Source organism: Marmota flaviventris, chromosome 3 (genome assembly GCF_047511675.1).
Source record: "Marmota flaviventris isolate mMarFla1 chromosome 3, mMarFla1.hap1, whole genome shotgun sequence".
NCBI classification, from domain to species: Eukaryota; Metazoa; Chordata; class Mammalia; order Rodentia; family Sciuridae; genus Marmota; species Marmota flaviventris.
In genome coordinates, this window is record NC_092500.1 from 45,935,405 (window position 1) to 45,956,139 (window position 20,735).

The 20,735-nt window shown below is 37.7% G+C and overlaps 1 protein-coding gene across 2 annotated transcripts in view; it reads right to left on the bottom strand.

The window, feature by feature from the left end:
* Nucleotides 1–19,263, bottom strand: part of Tbc1d15 (TBC1 domain family member 15) — a 62,356-nt gene extending 43,093 nt beyond the window's left edge. For both annotated transcript variants that reach the window (XM_071609678.1, XM_027922469.2), the window contains exons 1-3: nt 19,181–19,263; nt 1,597–1,695; nt 1,342–1,416 (exon numbers count right to left, since the gene is read on the bottom strand). In XM_071609678.1, coding sequence (XP_071465779.1) covers nt 1,342–1,416; nt 1,597–1,695; nt 19,181–19,210 — 204 coding nt within the window. In that variant the 5' untranslated portion in view covers nt 19,211–19,263. The remainder of the gene's footprint in view (nt 1–1,341; nt 1,417–1,596; nt 1,696–19,180) is intronic.
* Between the last annotated feature and the right edge of the window lie 1,472 nt (nt 19,264–20,735).

Genomic DNA, 20,735 nt, shown 5'->3' on the forward strand with positions numbered 1-20,735 from the left:
AGATGATGTGAAAACATAGGGAAGAAGAATGTCATCTACAAACCTAAAACTAGAAGGAGAGGTAAGGAACAAATTCTCCCTCACAGCCCTCAGTAGGAACCAACGCTGCTGACAACCCATCTTGACTTCTGACTTCTACCCTCCAGAACTGAGACAATAAATTTCCAATGTTCTAAGCCACTTAGTCTATGGTGCTTTGTAACAGCAGCTTTAGGAAACTAACACAACTTCATACTCACTAGGTTTACTAAATTAAAAAAATACCATAACGAATGTTGGTGAAGATGGGAAACACTAGAATCCTCATATACTGCATACGGGACTAGAAACTAGTATAGATGCTTTGGAAAACAGCAAATATTAAAACACAAAATAATATGAACCAAGAATTCTACTCCTAGGTATATACTCAAGAGAAAAAAAAGTCCACACAAAAACTTGTACTCAAATATTTATAGCAGCATTATGTATATTAGCCCCAAAATGAAAACAACCCAATGTCCACCAACTAAGGAACAAATAAATAAAACATATATTCATGAATGCATTGTTCAGGAAAAAAAAAAACTATGTTATAACATGGATGAACTTGGAAAACATTTTCTCAAGTGAGAGAATCCCATCACGAGAGACCATATGTTACATGATTGCATTTATATAAAATGTCCAGAATGGGAAAATCCTTAGAGACAGAAAATAGGTTAGAGATTGCCAGGAGTTGAGAGTAGGTAGGAAAATAAAGGGTGACTGCTAATAAACAGAGTTCCTTTGGGGGACTGATAAGGGTTCTAAAATTAGATATTGATGATGGTTTCACAACTCTATAAATATAATAAAAAACTGTAAACTGTGTACTTAGAGAGGATGAACAGTATGGTATGTGATTTTTTGGGGGGGGGGAGGTACTGGGGATTGAACCCAGGGGCACTCAATCACAGAGCCACATCCCTATTTTGTATTTTATTTAAAGACAGGTTCTCACCGAGTTGCTTAGCACCTCGCTTTTGCCGAGACTGGCTTTTGAACTCACGATCCTCCTGCCTCGGCCTCCCAAGCCAGTGGGATTACAGGTGTACACCACCACACCCAGCAAATTATATCTAAATAAAGCTGTTATTTAAAAGACAGCATTCCCTTGATTATCTGGGGGTGGGGAGTATATGGAAATGAACCAATGGCATTTTACTATTGAGATACACCTTCAAACCTTTTTTAAGTTTTTAATTTTGAGACAGAATCTTGCTAAACTGCTCAGGCTGGCCTCAAACTTATGATTCTCCTGCCTCAGCCTCCGAGTTGCTGGGAACACAGGCATGCCCAGCTTCTTTTTTTCTTAAATACCTTTCCAGCATAGAGAATACTTGAAGAATCCAATGCATCATCCAATGGTCTCCAGTCCACTATTACTTCAGCATCCTAGAGAAAGAAAACAAAAATTAAATTTAGTATTCAACAATATGGTACATTCTCAACCCATTTACCACTCACCATTCAATTACATAACTGTATCTTACATATTAAATTCAAACTTTCTAATAATGCCACAATAAACCCCTTCCAAAAACTATTAATATTATACATTTACTAGAATCTTACCTTTTCTAAAACACGTAATATTCCTGAAATTAAGCTGTCTTGGTCATTGGTCTTTGCACAAGATGAGTGAATATATACCCCTTCCTGTTCATATATAATCTGAAACAGCAAAAATATAATTAAGAGAAAGGTTAAAGAAAATGTAACTTTTTATATTAATATCTCTAATTTGAATATTTTAAAGTGAAACAAGTACCTTACAAAATGTCAGAGTTCTAGTTAGCCTGTGTTCTTGTGTTCCTTAACTATTAGGTGTTTTTTTGCAGGACAATTTATTTCATATATAAAATAACTAATATTTAAATATCTTTAGATGTATTTAACAAATGCAGCCACTATTTAGCAATTTAGTCTTAATTACCATTTGAACTCCTAAATATTCCACAAAAGAAATGTTGTGTATTTAAAAAAATAAAATCAATAAAAAAATAAAATAAAGAAATGTAATCCTTTTTATATCATCTGGTTTAAAGCATTTATTTCAATATAATTCTTCATTCTATATTTTAAGGGAGTAACTTTACTTATTTTTTATTTACAGCATGCCTGTTCATCATCCCAAACTGAGTACATATGCATATTAAAGGACAAAAGTCACAACTCTACAAGTATCAACTACTTAAAATAGTTTAAAATACAAAAACAGATGTTCAATTAAAACTTTGTTGTTAGGCTGGGATACAGTTTAGTAGCAGAGAGCTAGCTTTGCATATGTAAGGCCTTGTGTTCAATCTCCAGCACCACCAGAGAGGCGAAAAAAAGCTTTCATGTCATGCAATAGCACTATTATAGGGCTGGGGCCTTCTAGGAAACTAAGGCAGTGCAAACGCCCAACCCCATTCAAATCAGAAAGATTTTAACATGTTGCTCGGAGTAACAGGCATGATATTATTAGAAAGGGGAAACAGGCATGACATTATTAGAAAGGGGAAAAGAGGATCATCTCAATGGACAGAGTGGGTTCTCTCAGAGAGGAGAGAAAACAAAGTGCCTCTCCTGCAATCCAGTTTTCAGAGAGTCTCACGCAGGTTCACCTCTTGATTTCTGACTGACAGCAGGATGACATTAGACTTTCAAGTCCCCACTGCCTCAACAACTCTAGGCCACTTTGGCCCATACTAACCAGTTCTAATTAGATTTTTTTATTTTATTTTTGTTCTTTTTGGTTACACAGGACAGTAGAATGTATTTCAACGTATTATACAATATGCAGTAAAACTTCCCATTCTTGTGGTTGTACATATGTGGAGTTATATTCATATATGAATATATGAAAGTTATATCCTAGTCTAAATTCTTACAGACTTTATGATTAGGAGGAATTATCCTATCTTCCTGAGTTCTGGAATCTGGACTGTGAAAAAGGTCACGAAAGTCTTCCTCTTTCAGATCATTTGTGTTCCTCTTACCAACATTATTTTCTCTCTTGCAGATAACAAGCAATTTGTTGAGAAATATGACATATCCTGTCTGCTTAAGCCACGAAGCGCTACAGGGTAAATTGCTTCTTGGAAAAGAAAGCATGTGGGGTCACACAGTGGGCCCATTTTATAGAATTATTCCTTTAATCTCACATTCCCCCTACTCATGTCTGTCTGTACCGTATCCCTTTCTTCATTGGACTTTAAAATGAACTGATTCCTGAGGAGTACCTTTCTGTCACAGGACATTCTGTTTATCTTTATCAACAATCATAATTAATATTTGAAAAGCTATCTCCAAGCTTATTTGAATGAAAAATTATTTTGCTACAGGGAATAATTATGATGTTAAGAGTGAATTTCAGATACATTTTAAGAAGAACAAGCTTTCAATCTCTTTAGTTTTATTCATGATCATTAATGAAAAAATTTTTTTAATTTCAAATACTTTTTTATCAGATAATATTTTTATCATGCATTACTTTACAAAGACATTTCTACATTATCACATTTGACCCTCACACACAGATGTGTATGATAGATATTTAAGTTGAAACTTGAAGAGAATGAACAAGATATCTAAAGAGAAATGAGACATGAAAGACAAAAAGGTGCATAAAATTTAGGAAAATAAAACTGGAAAATGTACTCAGCATACTGAGTAGAAGAAATTGAAGAAAGACTTTGAGGAGTTTTTTTTTTAATATTTTTTTAGTTGTAGATGGACACAATGCCTTTATTTTATTTATTTATTTTTTATGTGGAGCCAAGGATCAAACCCAGTGCCTCACATGTGCTAGGCAAGCACTTTACCACTGAGCTACAATCCCCGATCAGGACTTTTTAAAGTATGACACGATAGCTGTGTTTTCAAAATACTATTAAAAATAGATAAAAGAAGTGCTTATGATTAAAAAAAAAAAAAAAAAAGGATAGTGATCAGGGATACACAGAAGATCCCTAGAGTAGCTAGCAAAGGTCAATCTCCTGACCTGAGTAGTAGTTCCAAATGTTAGGGGACAGACAGATGAGGACAGTGGGAACAAGAGGTTGAGAGAATAATTCTCTAAATAGGACGATGGTGCTGACCCCCAACATGCTTTCTTTTCCAAGAAGCAATTTGCCTGCAGCCCTGCCTGGCCTAAATGGACAGGATGTCACATATCTCAGCAAACTGCCTGTTAACTGCAGGAGAAATGCAGGCCCAAGATAATGTTGATGAGAAGAACCCAGGAGATTTTTATGACCAGATCCTGAAACTATGGGAGATAAAACAGTTCCTCCTAACCATAAAATCTTTAAGAAGATATGTTTAAGAATCCAATTAGTGATCAGGGTCTCCTTTCACCATCCATTCCATTCCCCTTCTCCCTCCCTTTCCCTCTCACCCCTATTCCCTATCTAGAGGTAATCTTCCTCCCTTGCTCTCCCTCCCAACCCCATTTTGGAGTCACCCCCCTTATATCAGAGAAGACATTCGGCATTTGTTTTTTTGCAACTGGCTAACTTCACTTAGCATAATCTTCTCTAATGCCATTCATTTCCTTGCAAATGCCATGATCTTATTCTTTTATACTGCTGAGTAATATTCCATTGTTTATAAATGCCACATTTTTCTTATCCATTCATCCACTGAAGGACATCTAGGTTGACTCCATAGTTTAGCTATTGTAAATTGTGCTGCTATAAACATTGATGTGGCTGTGTCCCTGTAATATGCTGTTTTTAGGTCCTTTGGGTATAGTTCGAGAAGAGGAATAGCTGGGTCAAATGGTGGTTCCATTCCCAGTTTTCCAAGGAATCTCCATACTGCTTTCCAAATTGGCTGCACCAATTTGCAGTCCCACCAGCAGTGTATGAGTGTACCTATACAAAATATATGTATGAAGATGCGAGTTGGTGTCAACATACCTTATATATAATCAGAGATATGCTAAGTTATGATATAATGGTGTATTAAGAATTGTAATGCAAAAGTAAATAATTAAAATTAAAAAAAGAAATAAATATCCTTATCTAAAAAAATAATATCACTCATAATAAAATACATATGAGAAACTAGAAGCAAACAAGATATTCAGCAAGTGAACCATATTTTGGTATTTCCATATTTAAGAGTCACTGTGAGAAAAAAGTTGAATTAAGCAAGTCAATAGTATTGAATTGGAAATATTTACAAGAAACATGTCAAGAGTAAAAGAAGCAAGTTATGGAACAATAACAACAAAAAAGAATCCAATTAGAACTAGTCAGCATGGATCAAGGTCACCTAGAGTTGCCATGACAGTGGAGACTGGAAAATCTGATGTCACCCTGCTGTCAGTTAAAAGTCAAGAGTAGATCTGGATGAGACTCTCTGGAAAGTTCTCTGGGATCCCTAATAAAACTGGAGTGCAGGAGAGGCACATTGCCCCTCTCCTGAGAGGACCTACCTCTCTCATCTCTAAAAAATCTTTCTGACTTGATCGCAAGAATCAGGGTTGGAAGAGGTAGTTTTCACAGTGCCTGTTTCTCAGAACACCCCAGCTCCTTAACACAAGGATGTTTGCCCTCTGATTCAAAGTATGCAATAAGTGTGATTTTCTTTATCTGAGCTTTGTTTTATAACAAAAATGCAAAACCAAGCCCCACAAAAATGTAAAGTTTAAAATAGTGTTAAACTAAGTCTCAAGGGCACTGAAGGGATATTGTCAATGAAAAGCACAATGAAACTGATTAAATATGCCCCCACTACCCTTGAAATTAGGAAGATGCAAATGCTGGTCCCCAGGAAATTTATTCCTTTTTATGCCAAAGTTCCTTTTGACATGATAAGGAGGATCCAAGGAAAATAAGCAAAACCTGTGAAATTCCTGTCTTTGGTCCTAATACACACCTTCACCCATTAAAAAGCTCTACTCATCCCAGTCCTAGAGATATCCCTTCTCAGAGACACAACTTTTGAAACAATTGTTTCTTCTATCTTCCTTCAAAGCTGGCTTTGGGAAAAAATAGTCCTCATACCAACTTGACTCTGAATATTTCTGGAGTAGCAAGCATTATTATAGTCTATTCTTCCCTTTTCAGGCAATATTAGAGCTACCATAACAATTATAGGACTTCAACTATATATTTGAGCCAGAAACAGTGGCTAACCCCTGTAATCCCAGTGACTCAGGAGGCTGAGGCAGGAGGATCACAAGTTCAAGGGCAGCCTTAGCAATTTACCAAGGCCCTAAGCTACTTAGGAAGACTCTGTCTCAAATAAAAAAGGCTAGGTGTGTAGTTCAGTGGTAGAGTGCCTCTCGGTTCAATGCCCAATAAACTCCCCCACTAAAAGAAAGGAGAAAGGTAATGCTATTGTTGTGGAAGTACATACAGACTACCAATGCCAACATAATATAAATTACAAACGGATATAAAACTCCTCTATGGTTGTGCTGATGCTGGCATTCTCAAAATATAAGCATCTGATAAAATTCTTAAAACATCTTGCTGATAATGTCACCTCTCAGAAGGTACAAGAAAGAAGAGAATTAAACCAGACCAACGAGAAAGAAGTGATTATTATATTAACAAAAACCTGGAAATAAAAGGACTAATCTTAAAAGTTTACAACAGGGTTGAGGATGTAGCTCAGTGGTAGAGCACTTGTCTAGAATGTGTGAGACCCTGGGTTAAATTCCTAATACTCTGGGGGGAAAGGGAGACACAACACAAATATGGAACACAAACATTCCACCTAGGATTTGGGAGGCAGAGGGATATAAAGACGAGAGAGGTATACATACTACAAAAAACAGAAAAGGAGGAGGGGAGCTATATAATTTTCACTTCCAGCCAAGATTCAGTGACAAGAGATTAAATTTAAATCTCTCACCAAGAAAGAAAAGATCAAATCTATGAAACATTGTTTTTCACCCATGAGGTGATGAAAGTTAGTGACTGCTGAAAAGAGAAAACAGTGAAGTGTAAAACGAACTCCTGATGTATAAAATGAAGAGCAAACCCAATATCAGTAGACAGAGGAGGTAATCGGGAATGCCAAGACAGCTGGAGTTCATAGGACAGAATACAAGAGAGTATTATGGTTTAAATATGAGGTATACCCCAAAGCTCATGTGTGAGACAATACAAGAATTTTCAGAAGTGAAATTATTAGTTTATGCCAAGTAGGCAAGCAGGCAGGGTATGGTCGGAGGAGATGGGTCACTCGGGGCATGCCTTTTGGGGTTTATATTTTGTTTCTTGTGAGCAGAGCACGCTCTGTGCTTCCCAGTTGTCTGAGCTGCTTTCCTATGCCACTTACTTCTGCCATGATGTTCTACATCACCTTGGACTCAGAGCTATGGAATCGGCCAACAATGGACTAAACCTCCAAAACCTTGAGCCAAAATAAACACTTCCTCCTTATCTAATTATCCTTGTCAGGTCTTTTGGTCACCATGATACAAGGCTGACTAAAACAGAAATTGTTACTGAGAAGTGGGGTCAGTGGTATGATTAATCTAGCAACATGGTTCATAGGTTTTCGGAGCTGGTTTGCAGGGGGGAGGAATTTTGAAAAATTTAGAGATGCAAGCTGGAAAAGCTTTAGAATGTTGTAAGGAGAGTTTAATGGATGATTCTGGTGGGAGCTCAGAAGACCAGAATGCCCATAGAAGTGTGGACAGTAAAGATGGGGCTCATAAGATTTCAGAGGAGGACTCTATTGGAAATGGCACTAGAGGCCATTCATGTTACGTTCTAGCAAAGAAGTTGTCTACATTGCCCAAGTCCTGAAACTTCTTGTGAGGACAAATTTTAAAATAATATACTAGTTAATGTGGCAAAGAAAATTTCAAGGCAACACAGCATTCAGGCAGGTGGCACAGATATTGTTGGCATCTTTTATTCAAGTTTACTGTGAAAATCAGAAGCAGTAAACAAAGCAGAAAGATTTGAAAACCACATTTTGACCAAAAAGTGTGAATAAAACTGAGGCTAAGGAAGGGAGTCATGGTTGTTAAAGCATTACAGCCACTAAAGAGATAATAAGTACTTTACCCAGAAATAATAGGAAAGATGAAATGAGAGCATATCAGAATTGACAAGATGACACCCATCTCAGGATCAAGGGTGTAAAAGTAGAAATTCCTTTGAGAAGAGACCATGGGAAGACCCTGTTTGCACATGGGACTTAGGAAGTTTTTTCACCATGCTCAGTCTCCCAGGCATTCAGAGGCTGCTACCTACAGTCATGGTCCCAAAAGGCTTGGATACTGTTCAAAAGTAATGGAAGACCTTGGCAGCAACCGTGTAGTGATGGTTTACAGGAAGGCAGGATGCTGGAGTTAGGGGGTCAAGGAGTCTACCACCAAGATTTCAAAGGAAGGCCTGGAAATCCAGGCAAAGTGGTTCGGAGTCCCTGCAGGCTGTCCTTGAGAGGGCAATGCATGAAAAAGTGAGAAGAAAGCTGCAGCTGCAGTGGAAACCCTGAGATTAAGAGATGCCACTCAGGACGTCTGATAAGGAAAGCTGCAAGAATTGAGCAGAAACAGGCCAAGAGAGAGGCCATGTGGACTGTAACCAGCAAAGCCAAAGGGGAGAGCTACTCAAGTCCTTTGAAGGGAACATCACAATGCCATGTATTCCAGATGCTAGATCTTGAGCAACAGGACCTATTTGCCTCAGTAGATTTCAACCTTACTTTTCTCCTTTTTCTTCTTTCTATTCCCCCATTTCTCCCTTATGGAATGAAAATGTTTACTCTGTGCCATTATATGTTTTATATATGAAACTTGCTTTTGATCTTTATGCTCACAACAAAGAGTCTGTCTTGAGTCTCAAATGAGATTTTACACTTGGACTTGGCAATGCTGAAACTGTTAAGACAATGGGGACCCATGGAAATGGACTGTTTTAGCTTTTTTATCACTGTAACCAAACCAAAAGACCTGACAAGAATAACAAAGAGGAGGGAAAGATTATTTGGAGCTCATGGCTTCAGAGTTTTCAATCCACAATTGGCTGAGTGCATAGCTCTGGGCCCAAGGTGTGGCAGAGGAAAGCAGCTCCAGACAGGGCAATCAGGAAGCAGACAGAACTCTGTTCACTAGAAACAAAATATAAACCCCAAAGGCAAACCCCTAATGATCTATTTCTTCCAGCCAACCCTGCCTGCCTACAGTTGCCATCCCATTAATCTATATCAGTGGATTAATGCAATGGATCAGGTTAAAGCTTTCATAATCCAATCACTTAACCTCTGAACTTTTTTGCATATTCTCACACCTGAGCTTTTGAGGAGACCAATCATTTAACCTCTGAACTTTTTTGCATATTCTCACACCTGAGCTTTTGAGGAGACCACATATCCAAACTATAACACAGACTAAATGTATTTTGTATTATAAAATAAGCAAGAGTTTTGGGGTGGGGGGCATAGGTGGAATGTTATCATTATGAAAGATATAACTGAATCAGTGGATGAATTCACTGATATGGATTAACTGGAGGCGGTAGGGTATGACTGAAGGAAGTCACATCACTGAGGCACGCCTTTAGGGTCTATATTTTGTCCTTGATTTGTGGAGCTCTCTCTGCTTCCTGGCTTCCCTGTGGTATCCTGAGTTACATTCCTTCACAACACCCTTCTGCCATGACGTTCTGCCTCATCTTGGGCCCAAAGCAATGGAGTCTTCCATCTATGGTCTGAACCTCTGAAACCATGAGCCCTAGATAAACTTTCCCTTCTCTATATTGTTCTTCTCAGGTCTTTTGGTAACAGTGACATAAAAGCAGAGAGGTGCACAGAGAACTCTAGATCTGTAGCCTTCCTCCAGCATTCCGCAGAGAACAGGTCAGTGTGCCAGTAAACTACCCAACTCAAGAGGGAAAAGCCACCTGAAACTATTAGAAGAAACAATGTGCAAGCATACACAGCTGTTTATACCAGTCAAAATGGGAAACCTCGTAAACCACAAAGCTAGAATACTCTACAGCAGTGGGTGTTAATTCATTCTACATTAAGCTGTATTGATACCACCTTACAAAGTTTAAAAGTAAGAACCCCCAAGTATCATGTTTCCAAGTAAGTGCCTTCCAAGAAAAATCTCAAGAATATTTGAAAGAAACAAAATGTAACACCCAACAAAATGAAATTCACATTATCTGGTATTAGTAAAAAATTTAAAAAAAATTAATGTAAACACACACACGCACATCCCTAAGGCAAGCTGAGAGCTAGAAAAATATAATCTATAATAGGGAGAAAAATCAATCCATAAAAATGGATACAAAACAAATAATAAAATTAGTAGAGAAGGATATTAAAGCATTATTATAACTGCATTCCTCAAGTTCAAAATAAGTCATAACTTATTAGGAAAATATCAAAAATATTTATTAAAAACCCAAATGAACTTATATCAAAAGAACTTGTATCCACAACACAAAAAGAACTATCAAAACTCAGTAACAAGAAAATGAACAATTTAAAATAGAAGCATCTACACATATATTAGAAAGGATTTAAGGCTGACATACTTAATGTTAGTGAACACATGGAGCAACTGGAAGTTCCATACATTGCCAGAGAGAATATAAAATGTATGCCTACTTTGGAGAAAAGTTTGGCAAAGCTTTAAAATGCTAAATATACAACTAACATATTGGAAGCATGGGTTCATACAAAGACTTTTATACTGATGTTTGGAGCAGCTTTATTTGTAAAAGTCAAGTAGAAATAACCCAAATTTCTTATCAATATTTTGGATAAACAAAACATAGCCTACAAGTGGTTATTACTTGACAATTAAAAAAATAAACAAATAATACACACAACCACATAAATGTATCTGAAAGTAATTATTCCAAAGAAAGTCAAATCAAAATAGAATACATACCATATAATTCTAATCACATAAAATTCTAGAAAATATAAACTACAGAACAGCAAAAATGCAATTCAGCAATTGTCTGTGATCAGGTGAAGAGAATGATGGGTTACAATGAATCAAGGGGAAACTTTTGGAGATAGTAGAAATGCCATTATCTTGATTTAGTTTAGTTCCTGATATACATATACATCAAAAGTTAACACCCTATTATTTATCAATGTAGATCAACAAAGCTATAGAAAACATAATTTACATGCAAAGCCTATTGTTTCAACTGTAAAAACCATATAAATAAATTAAGTATAGATGTCTTCATAAAAAAGAAAAATAATTGGGAATTAGGTGTCTATTGGGAGTAAATAGAATCAACAGCATTCAAAGATTTGCTACTGGGTGGTAATAAACTCAACTCTACAACCTCAATTCAACACATTTTATTAAGGAATTATGTGCCAGACACCATAGTGACTAAAAAGATTAAAAAAAAAAAAAAAAGACAAAGTTCCTTGTCACCTGTCTATGTCATTAAAAGGGTAAAAATCTTTACACTATAGAAATTCCAAGTGCCTCTCAGGGGTAGGGACACTGTGTAAAAAGGTACAAAAACAAGGGAAAATGTCTGGGATGAAGCTCAGTGGAAAAGCATTTGTCTCACTTTTGCAAAGCCCTGGGTTCAATCCCAATTCCAAAAAAAGACAAATAAATAAATAAGGAAAAAGGTTTTCCATTTAGGATTGAAACTCTCATGCCCCCAAGCTCTTGATAAATATTTGCTAAGATGCTTATACAGTTAAGTACATTTACAAAACTTTCAATGATGGTCTGCAGATTTTCTCTTCAGCAATGTCAGACACAACTTATTAACTCTGGGGACCACAAAAAATGTAGAATAAATTTGCTGACCTTGAATTTAGTACAAGTTAGAATTAAAGAAGCAAAAATGAAGCAAGAAAACAGGTAAATTCAACATTCAAAATGTAGTTTTGTACCAGCCTATTAAAGTCCGTGATTTTTTTGACACAAAAAGCTGAAAAAAGATATGGAAGTTGCACAATAAAGTAGCAAGTAGTTTTTAATACTGTTTCTATACTTAAGTGAGACTGAATTTTTATTTCTATTATGATTTTTTAAGTGTATAAATATATTATGTAAATATATTTACAAATTATAAATATAATAAATTATAAACATTTATAATCTTTTCTTTCAAAAACTGAGGATAAATGAAAACATCCAACCCAACTATTTTAACTTTACCTGTAGTCTCAGGGTAAAATTCTTGCTCTAAATCTTTCCAAACCTGGAAATCCAACACCTACTATACATGGTTGAAACCTTAGCACCTGTGTGAATTTTGTAAGCTAATTTAACAACCAAAAAAGGTTTTAAAAATTCAACTTCTTCGCACTCACTCACTCCCAGGCTTGATCTCTCCCCCTCATCTTTCTCTCTCCCTCCCCCTCCTCCCCTTCCTTTCCTCTCAGGCTGCCATAAGCTAAGCAGTTTTCCTCTACCACATCTTCCACCATAATGTTCTACCTCACCTCAGGCCCAGAGCAACAGAGCAAGTTGACCGTGGACTGAAACCTTTGAAATCATAAGCCAAAATAAACCTTTCCTCCTTAAAAAAGAAAAAAAAATTCTTTAAAAAACTATTAGGCAGATTAACGTAAACTTCCAGCTATAGAAAGAATCCACAGGAAGCACCAGTGTGAGCCCAGATTTTTTTCGGGGGGTGGGTGGTACTGGGAATTGAACCCAGGGGTACTCTACCACTGTGTCAAATAAATCCCCAGTCCTTTTCTTTTTTAATTTGTTCTAATTAGTTACACATGACAATAGAATGCATTTTGACACATACATAAATGGAGGATAACTTCTCATTCTTTCTGGTTGTACATGATATAGAATTACAACAGTCACAAAGGGTATATGCACAAAGGGTAATACAATCCAATTCATTCTACTATCCTTCCTACTCCCATACCCGCTTTCCTACCTTCACTCCCCTCTGTCTAATCCAAAGTACCCCTATTCTTCCTTAGCCCCCCACCCCCACATATCAGAGAGAACATTTGGCCTTTGGGTCTTTGGGATTGGCTTATTTCACTTAGCATGATACTCTCCAGTTCTATCCATTTACCAGCAAATGCCATACTTTCATTCTTCTTTAACGATGAGTAATATTTCAGTGCATATCACATTTTCTTTATCCATTCATCTCTTGAAGGGCACCTAGATTGGTTCCATGGTTTAGCTTTTGTGAGTTGCGCTGCTATAAACATTGATGTAGCTGAGTCATTGTAACATGCTGATTTTAAATCCTTTGGGTATACACCAAGGAGTGGAATAGCTGGGTCAAAGGGTGGTTCCATTCCAAGTTTTCTGAGGAATCTCCATAATGCTTGCCAGAGTGGTTGCATCAATTTGCAGTCCTACCAGCAATATGAGTATACCTTTGTACCCACATCCTCGCCAATTCTGACTGGAAATGAAATATTAGTTTTAAGTTGCATTTTTCTAATTGCTAGAGATGTTGAACATCTTTTCGTTTATTTATTGATCAATCATATTTCTTCTTCTGTGAAGTGCCTACTCAATTCCTATGCCTATTTATTGACTGGTGTTAAGTTTTTTGAGTTCTTTATATATCCTGGAGATTAATGTTCTATCTCAGGTGCATATGGTAAATATTTTTTCCCATTCTGTATGATCTCTCCATGTTATTGTTTCCCTTGCTGAGAAGCAACTTTTTAGTTTGATTCCAACCCATTTATTGATTCTTGATTTTACTTCTTGTGCTTTAGGAGTCTTATGAAGGAAGTTAGTTCCTAAGCTAACATGGTGGAAACCTGGGCCTACTTTTTCCTTCTACTGGGCACAGGGTCTCTGATCTAGTGCCTAAGTCTTTGATCTAGTGGCTAAGTCTTTGATCCACTTTGAGTTTTGTGCAGGATGAGAGATAAGGGTTTAATTTCATTTTGCTACATATGGGCCCAGTCCTTTTCATTTGATACAAGGTTTTGCTAAATGACCAGAGTTGGCCTCCAACTAGTGATCCTCTAGTCTCAACCTCTATAGTCTCTGGAATTACAGGCCTGCCTCACCACACCCATAGAGCCCAGATATTCTAATGAGCTCCATGCCAAGGTAATTAGACACCTACTTACCTACTTGATATCTCCATTTCAATAACAGACATTTTAAAGTCAATATGTTCTATCTAAATCTGGTCTTCAGATATTTCCAACTCTATCAGATATTCTATTCACTCAAGTTATCTTAAACACCTCTTTCTCCACTCTGACCCTATATCCTAAGTCCATCAATCTTCTCCTCTGACACCCAAGAATCAATTCATTTTAGAATCTAATGAAGAATTATCATGTTCATGCTGATAGGGGATAGCATGAAGATTGCTAAAATAACATCATGAACTCTTCTCTCAGTCTAGTCACTTTCTAATAATCTGCGTAAGGTGTATAATGTATAACCATTGCAAAAACTGATCTTTATAAAATTCTCCTTTGGATCACATCACACCTGAGCTTAAAATCCTCCTGACTTTACCCTTTACTTCTACAATGACATCAGACCTCCTAACACTCCACACACATATAACCTTTCTGCCTAAGGCCACTCTGAACTCTTTCCCTGAAAGCCTTGCACCTTTATCTATGTGAATTCTGTTCCCTTTACCTGGAACACCTTTTATCCCTCCTCTCTACAAATAACTTCCACTAGATATAAGATTATACAGGGCTGGGGTTGTGGCTCAGAGGTAGAGCGCTCGCCTCGCATGTGTGAGACCCTGGGTTCGATCCTCAGCACCACATAAAAATAAACAAAATAAAGATATTGTGTCCACGTATAACTAAAAAAAAAATTTAAAAAAAGACTGTACAAACTCTTCTAATCACATACCCCATTCCACCCAAACTGATTTAGTATTTACTCAACATTTAGCACATTTACTAAGCATCAACAAGATGCTGAGATTAAAAGTAATCAGTAGAAAAAACACAAATAAACATACATACACACACACACGCACATACACACACACACACACACACACACACACACCAAAAGAAGTATCTGATTAAACTAACAGTATCATGTAAAACAATGGTCATAGTAAAATGTGATGGAGGAAAGCACAAGGTCTGGAATGAAAAGACATTTTCAATAAATACATAAAGAATGCCTACAATGTGCCAGTCCTGGAGCAAGCTACTAGATTCATATAAGATTCAGTTATTGCCTTCATAGTATTTACAGTCTACCTGGGGATTAGGATAAGAAATTACAACATGTAGTACCAATAGGCTGCAGCATGCCCTCATAAATATCTTACTAGTCTCAGCAGAGTCAAGCATTGTAAGACTCAGGAAGACTTAACTAGAGTAACAGATAAGCTGAGAATAGCAATTTTAACTAGAAAGGATATAGAAAGCAGAAGGTGAACAGAAGATATATGTTCTAAACAGAGAGCAATTGTTCACTACATGGCTGAAATCCAAATATCAGAGAGAAGATTCAAAACAGTTTAGAGACAAAAACAAACAACTTCAGATCATAAATGATTTTATTAGCCTTGCTTAAGAATTTAGGAATTGGGAATTTATCCTGATTGTTTACTTTCAAAACAACTAGAGTTTCAAGAGGAAAATACCATGGTCAAACATGCCTTTTCTAAGCCAACATGCTGGCTGCAGGACCAAGAACAAATAGCTGCAATAATTCAAAAATGAGAGATTCATACTAGCTTGAACTAAGGCACTGCAGATTGATGAGGAAAGGGAGGTGGCTTAGAAAGATATTTAAGTAGAATTGACAATGAGAGGACTTTGTAACTGATTAGATATGGGAGGTGAAGGTGAACAAGTCAAGGACAAAACTGAGTAGATGAAAGACTATTTATTGAGATAGGGAATACCAAAGGGGAAAAAATTAACAATGAATTTTATTTGGCACATGTTAATCATTTCATTAATTATGGAACTGAAAAAGATGTAACAAAGTTTGTGAATTTTATGCAATTTAGGAAAGGTTACAAAGGTAACACACCATGGAAATCTTGAGAGTAAAGAATAAATCTTTGAGATACAAGAGGTGGTACAATTCTCAATGAAGAGCAAGTGCACTGCTTCTTAAGGACATCAGTGTGCCAATTGTCTAACAGGAAACAAAGAATTATGCAATCTGAGGAGATACAAAAATAACTAAATGAATGACCTCTTATACTGACAACTACATATACATTATAGCACAATAATAAACAGTATGGAGATTTCATAAGGATTTTCTTCCACAAAAAAAATACAATTAAAAAAGCTTAGATTATAATCTCTCATCTAGTTTCAGCACCCATCTCATCAAAACTAAGACTTGAGGCTGGGGTTGTGGCTCAGTGGTAAAGCGCTTACCTAGCATGCGCAAGGCACTGAGTTCAATACCCAGCACCACATAAAAAACTAAATAAACAAAATAAAGGTATTGTGTCCATCTACAACCAAAAATATTTTTTTAAAAAAACTAAGACTTAACACTATTATTTTTAAAGCCACACTTTTATTAACTTACAAACTGAAATAACTTAAAATTGAAAATTACTATCCTGCCCAGAGTAAAGTCTATGTTCAGCCACCCTTATATCCAAAGAACACAGCTTAGACAGCAGGTACTCAAAGTCTGATAAACTGAAGAATGCCAGAAAAAAAGACCTTCATATCATATCCTAAGTAACTACCATGTCACCAGATCTAGTCTAGGGAAAGAAATTCTCCAGGAAAATCTACTAGATATTAAGAACATTCTTTATCTTTCTAAAACACATGGGTTTCACAGGACTATAAGCATATCTAAAAGGAGGATGGGGCCAATTTAAAGTCACAAAATAAATTCTTAATAAAAATATCAAAACAAATTCTGATTAGCAAAAAACAACTATTGATTTCCCAACTGTTTCAAGTTGAAAATTCAAAAACAATTATAGAAAAAGCTAAAGTAAATGAGAGTGCACTACAATACAATCTTACAGTTCTAAATAAAACAAGAGAACTATTGGTGAACCCATGTGTCTCACTCTAATTCTCCCTCATTTTCTCTATGTTCCTTATCTTTCCTTTTCAGTGAATACTTACTATGTGCCAGAAACTATGCACTGAGAGTAAAAAAGCAACAGCAAATTTAAGAAAACTCTTTAAGGTAAAATCAGTAGGAATGAATTATAGATTAAATTTTATTATAGAAAAGGATGTTTCCAAGTTTGTTTTACATGCAACCAGATGAATGATAATGTCATTCGACCAGAACTGAACTTAATAAGGGAAAACTAAGTGGGTTTTGCTGGTCCTAATATTATTTGAAAGAGGAGCAGGTTTGGGCATGGAAAAATAGTTTCAGTGGAGTGATGGGAAGGAATGTGAACTTGCAATGGATGAGGATAAATAAAAAGGTGATAAAGCAGAGTTAAGAAGTACAAAAAGGGGGGACGCGCGGGGGAGGGGGGTTGTGGCTCAGTGGTAGAGCACTCTCCTAGCATGTGTGAAGCACTGGGTTCGATACTCAGCACCCACCTAAAAATAAAAAAAAATAAAAACATATTGTGCCCACCTAAAACTAAAAAATAAATATTAAAAAAAAAGTATACAAGACTGGAGCTAGGGTTGTGGCTCAGTGGTAGAGCACTCACCTGACATGAATGAGGCACTGGGTTCAATCCTCAGCACCACATAAAATAAAGATATGTGTCCACCTAAGACTAAAAAATAAATATTTAAAAATAGGAAGTACAAGATAAATTTTAATAAGTCAAACTGTGAAAGATAATGGCTTCAAGGAAGGAGTGAAAAATATTTACATTTCACAATTCTGCTTTTTCAAGGGTTCTTTCAAAATCAAACCAAGCCTGAAACGGGGGTTGGCGGGGTGTAGTTCAAATGGAAAGCATCTCTTCTTGGAAAGTGCTAGATTGGCTCACCCAAATGGAAAATTAAATAAGATAACTTTCTAAGAAAGTTAAGCAGAAGATCAGCATCCATCTTGAATAAAAAAGACAAAAATTGGTAAGAACATAAACAATCCAAAAAAGGATGTCCAACCTATTATTCAAAAGAGGCAGTACATGAAAGATGTAATCTATTTCATATTTTAGTTTTATGTACTCCTAAGTACTCTAATACAAGAAATAATTATTAGCATCACTACCATTCTGCCCATTAAGCATATGAAGAACAAAGCAGTCGTAACTGCCCAATTTCCCAAGGTCACACTTCTGATGAACAGCAGAAGGAAGATCATATTTGTTATTCTGCCACCTAGTCTACTCCATAGATCAAACCATAACGGTGTCAAATAATTCAAAATGGAAAGGAATACAGCAGGGAGAGTATGAGTGAAATTCAAGGAACAGAGGAAGATCTCTAAAAGGAGTAAACAGCCCTTAGTGTTCTATGAGTCATTACTAATCAGCCCCAGCTGTTTACGATATACCCTGACTCTGGGAAATGCTGCTAATTGCATGTCATAAAGCTGACAGCCCTAAACATGCATAAACTGTGCCCTTGGAACTTGAACTGGCAATACATAACGAAATCTCTTCCACATCTAGTTCCTACCCAACTAGGAGGATGTCGCTGCCTACCCTCTGTGAAACAGCACGACAGATACCCCCATGGAATCACTCCGGAGACATCTAAGAAATAAATGATTCAACAAATTCCTTTAAAGACAAGCATGGGATGGTGCAAATGTCCAGTTCTCTCTATGGAAACATATCTTGCTGCTGACAACCATCACAAAAATTGGTAATTTGTAAAATTGACCCAACAGGCTCTCTTCTACTAAGCGCACAGCTGCAAAGCATCTACTCAAGTCCTCCCAAAGGTAGCATAGACGCCTTCACCAGAGGGAAGCAAATAAAGACACCTGCAGGTCTGGTTACCGTCTCAAAAGACAGAAAAGACGTTGGAGTCAAGAGTAGACAGAACAAGAGTCAGGAAGCCCCTCCCCCGCACTAGAGAGCCACCTGTCCCTAAATAAAAATAATACAAACGAAAACCACCTGGCTCTGGTGCAAAGCAGAGCATAGAGAGCCAAGGCCTCGGTGGCTCTTACTCCCTGGCTGAACCGGCATTCAGGGAAAACAGCTGACAAAACCCAGTCCTCCTCTTCTACATCCGCCATGGGCTGTTCCCGATGAAGATAAGCCCTCGTTTCCCCTTCCCTGCCGGGACCCAGCCACCAAAAGCACCCGTGTCTCGGAGAAAACCGGGAGTGTTCCCTGGGGCCGTTACTCACCTTCCCGCTCACAACACCCGCCGCCGCCATGTTTCCTGCGCGTGCCTGGTGATGACGTCGCCGTACCTCACGTGTCTCTCGGATTCACAACAACATCCGGCAAAACTAAAAGGACATCCGGGCGGGAAAGGGGCGGGGAGTGGCGGGAATCGTGCGAGGGGAGGGGCGAGACCTGACGCATGCGCGCTGAGGAGCGCTCCGTGGCTGCTGAAGTCTGGTGCAACAGTTTGCCTGTGCCAGCTTATTTTTCCTGCGGCGCCTCTTAAGTGAGCTGTAGTTTGTATTGGGGGTTAACCTAGGGGCGAGACTTCCAACCTAGAGCGGTTAGAAGGGCGGGCCTCTTTGGTGTGATAAAAAGAACATCACATTTGGAGCCAGCAATCATGGTCCTGGCTTCGTGGCCATAGCAAGTCTTCAACACACTCTAAACCTTAGTAAAATTAGCATAGCATTGCTGTGAGCTATCCGGGAAGATAAAGAACCGCCAGCTCTCTGACTGAGATGCACTCACAAGAGACTAACCCCTCTGAATACAAGGTTTCTGAATTTGAGTTTGGTTACTGCCACTCACACATAACTTTGAGCAAGGTATTTCTGTAGGAACTGAGCATACCAAGCCCTCGTGGGTCCAGAGTTAAGGCCCATAATTTAGAGTCACTGCTTCAGTTACTTAACAGCTGTGTGACTTGAAGTAATTTTCTAAATGCATCCCTGCTTCAGAATACAAAGTGGGAATTATGCATGGAGTGATTGTAGGGAAGACAATGCACGTATGGTAACAGGTTTGTAAGAATATTAAAATAATTTATTCTCAGTCCTGTAAAAGAACGCAGAGAATGATTAACCGCTACTCTTTGATAGCTCTGGTACAGGATCTGGGGCTTCTCCAGGCCCAGAACAGAATAAAAAGTCCCTATGCACCAAAAACACCTGCCCCGACCCTGTTGAAGTGATTCTCTGTTCACCCAGTGGAGAGAGAAGTTAAAGGCTTTTAAAGTAAATGGGAATCCAAGGGAATAGCAGAAAAGATGGGTCGCAGGGTCTGTGACTATTAGGAACCTAGTCACTGAGGGAGGTGGCACAATCCAAGATAGAAGTGAATGTATAGCACCACTAGGAAGGCTGAACTCTAGGTCTGAGAGATTCCAATCAAGGCCAGAACCCCCAGGCCCAAGCCAGGCATGGAATCAGGAAAGAGACTCACCTGCAAGAAAAGGGGTGTGGTTAGAGAAAAATATACCCTGTGTTTGGAGAAAAGTTGATGCTTTTAGCACAGTGTCAGAAATAGAAGCTCAATAAATGGTAGCTGTATATAAGAAGCTTGGGAACTGAAGGCTTCTTATTGACTTATCCTCCAACTGCTCTCAAATGCTGGCACTACCCACAGACTATCCTTAGACCTCTTTCCCTTTTTCTCCAAACACTGTTCCTGGGCCTTTATCCTTATATTCTGGCATGGTCACCTCCCATGTGCCATTAACACCCAAATATCTCCAGCCCAGGCGGCTCTCCTAAACTATACTCCCATACATCTACTGCCTGCTGCACTTTTAAC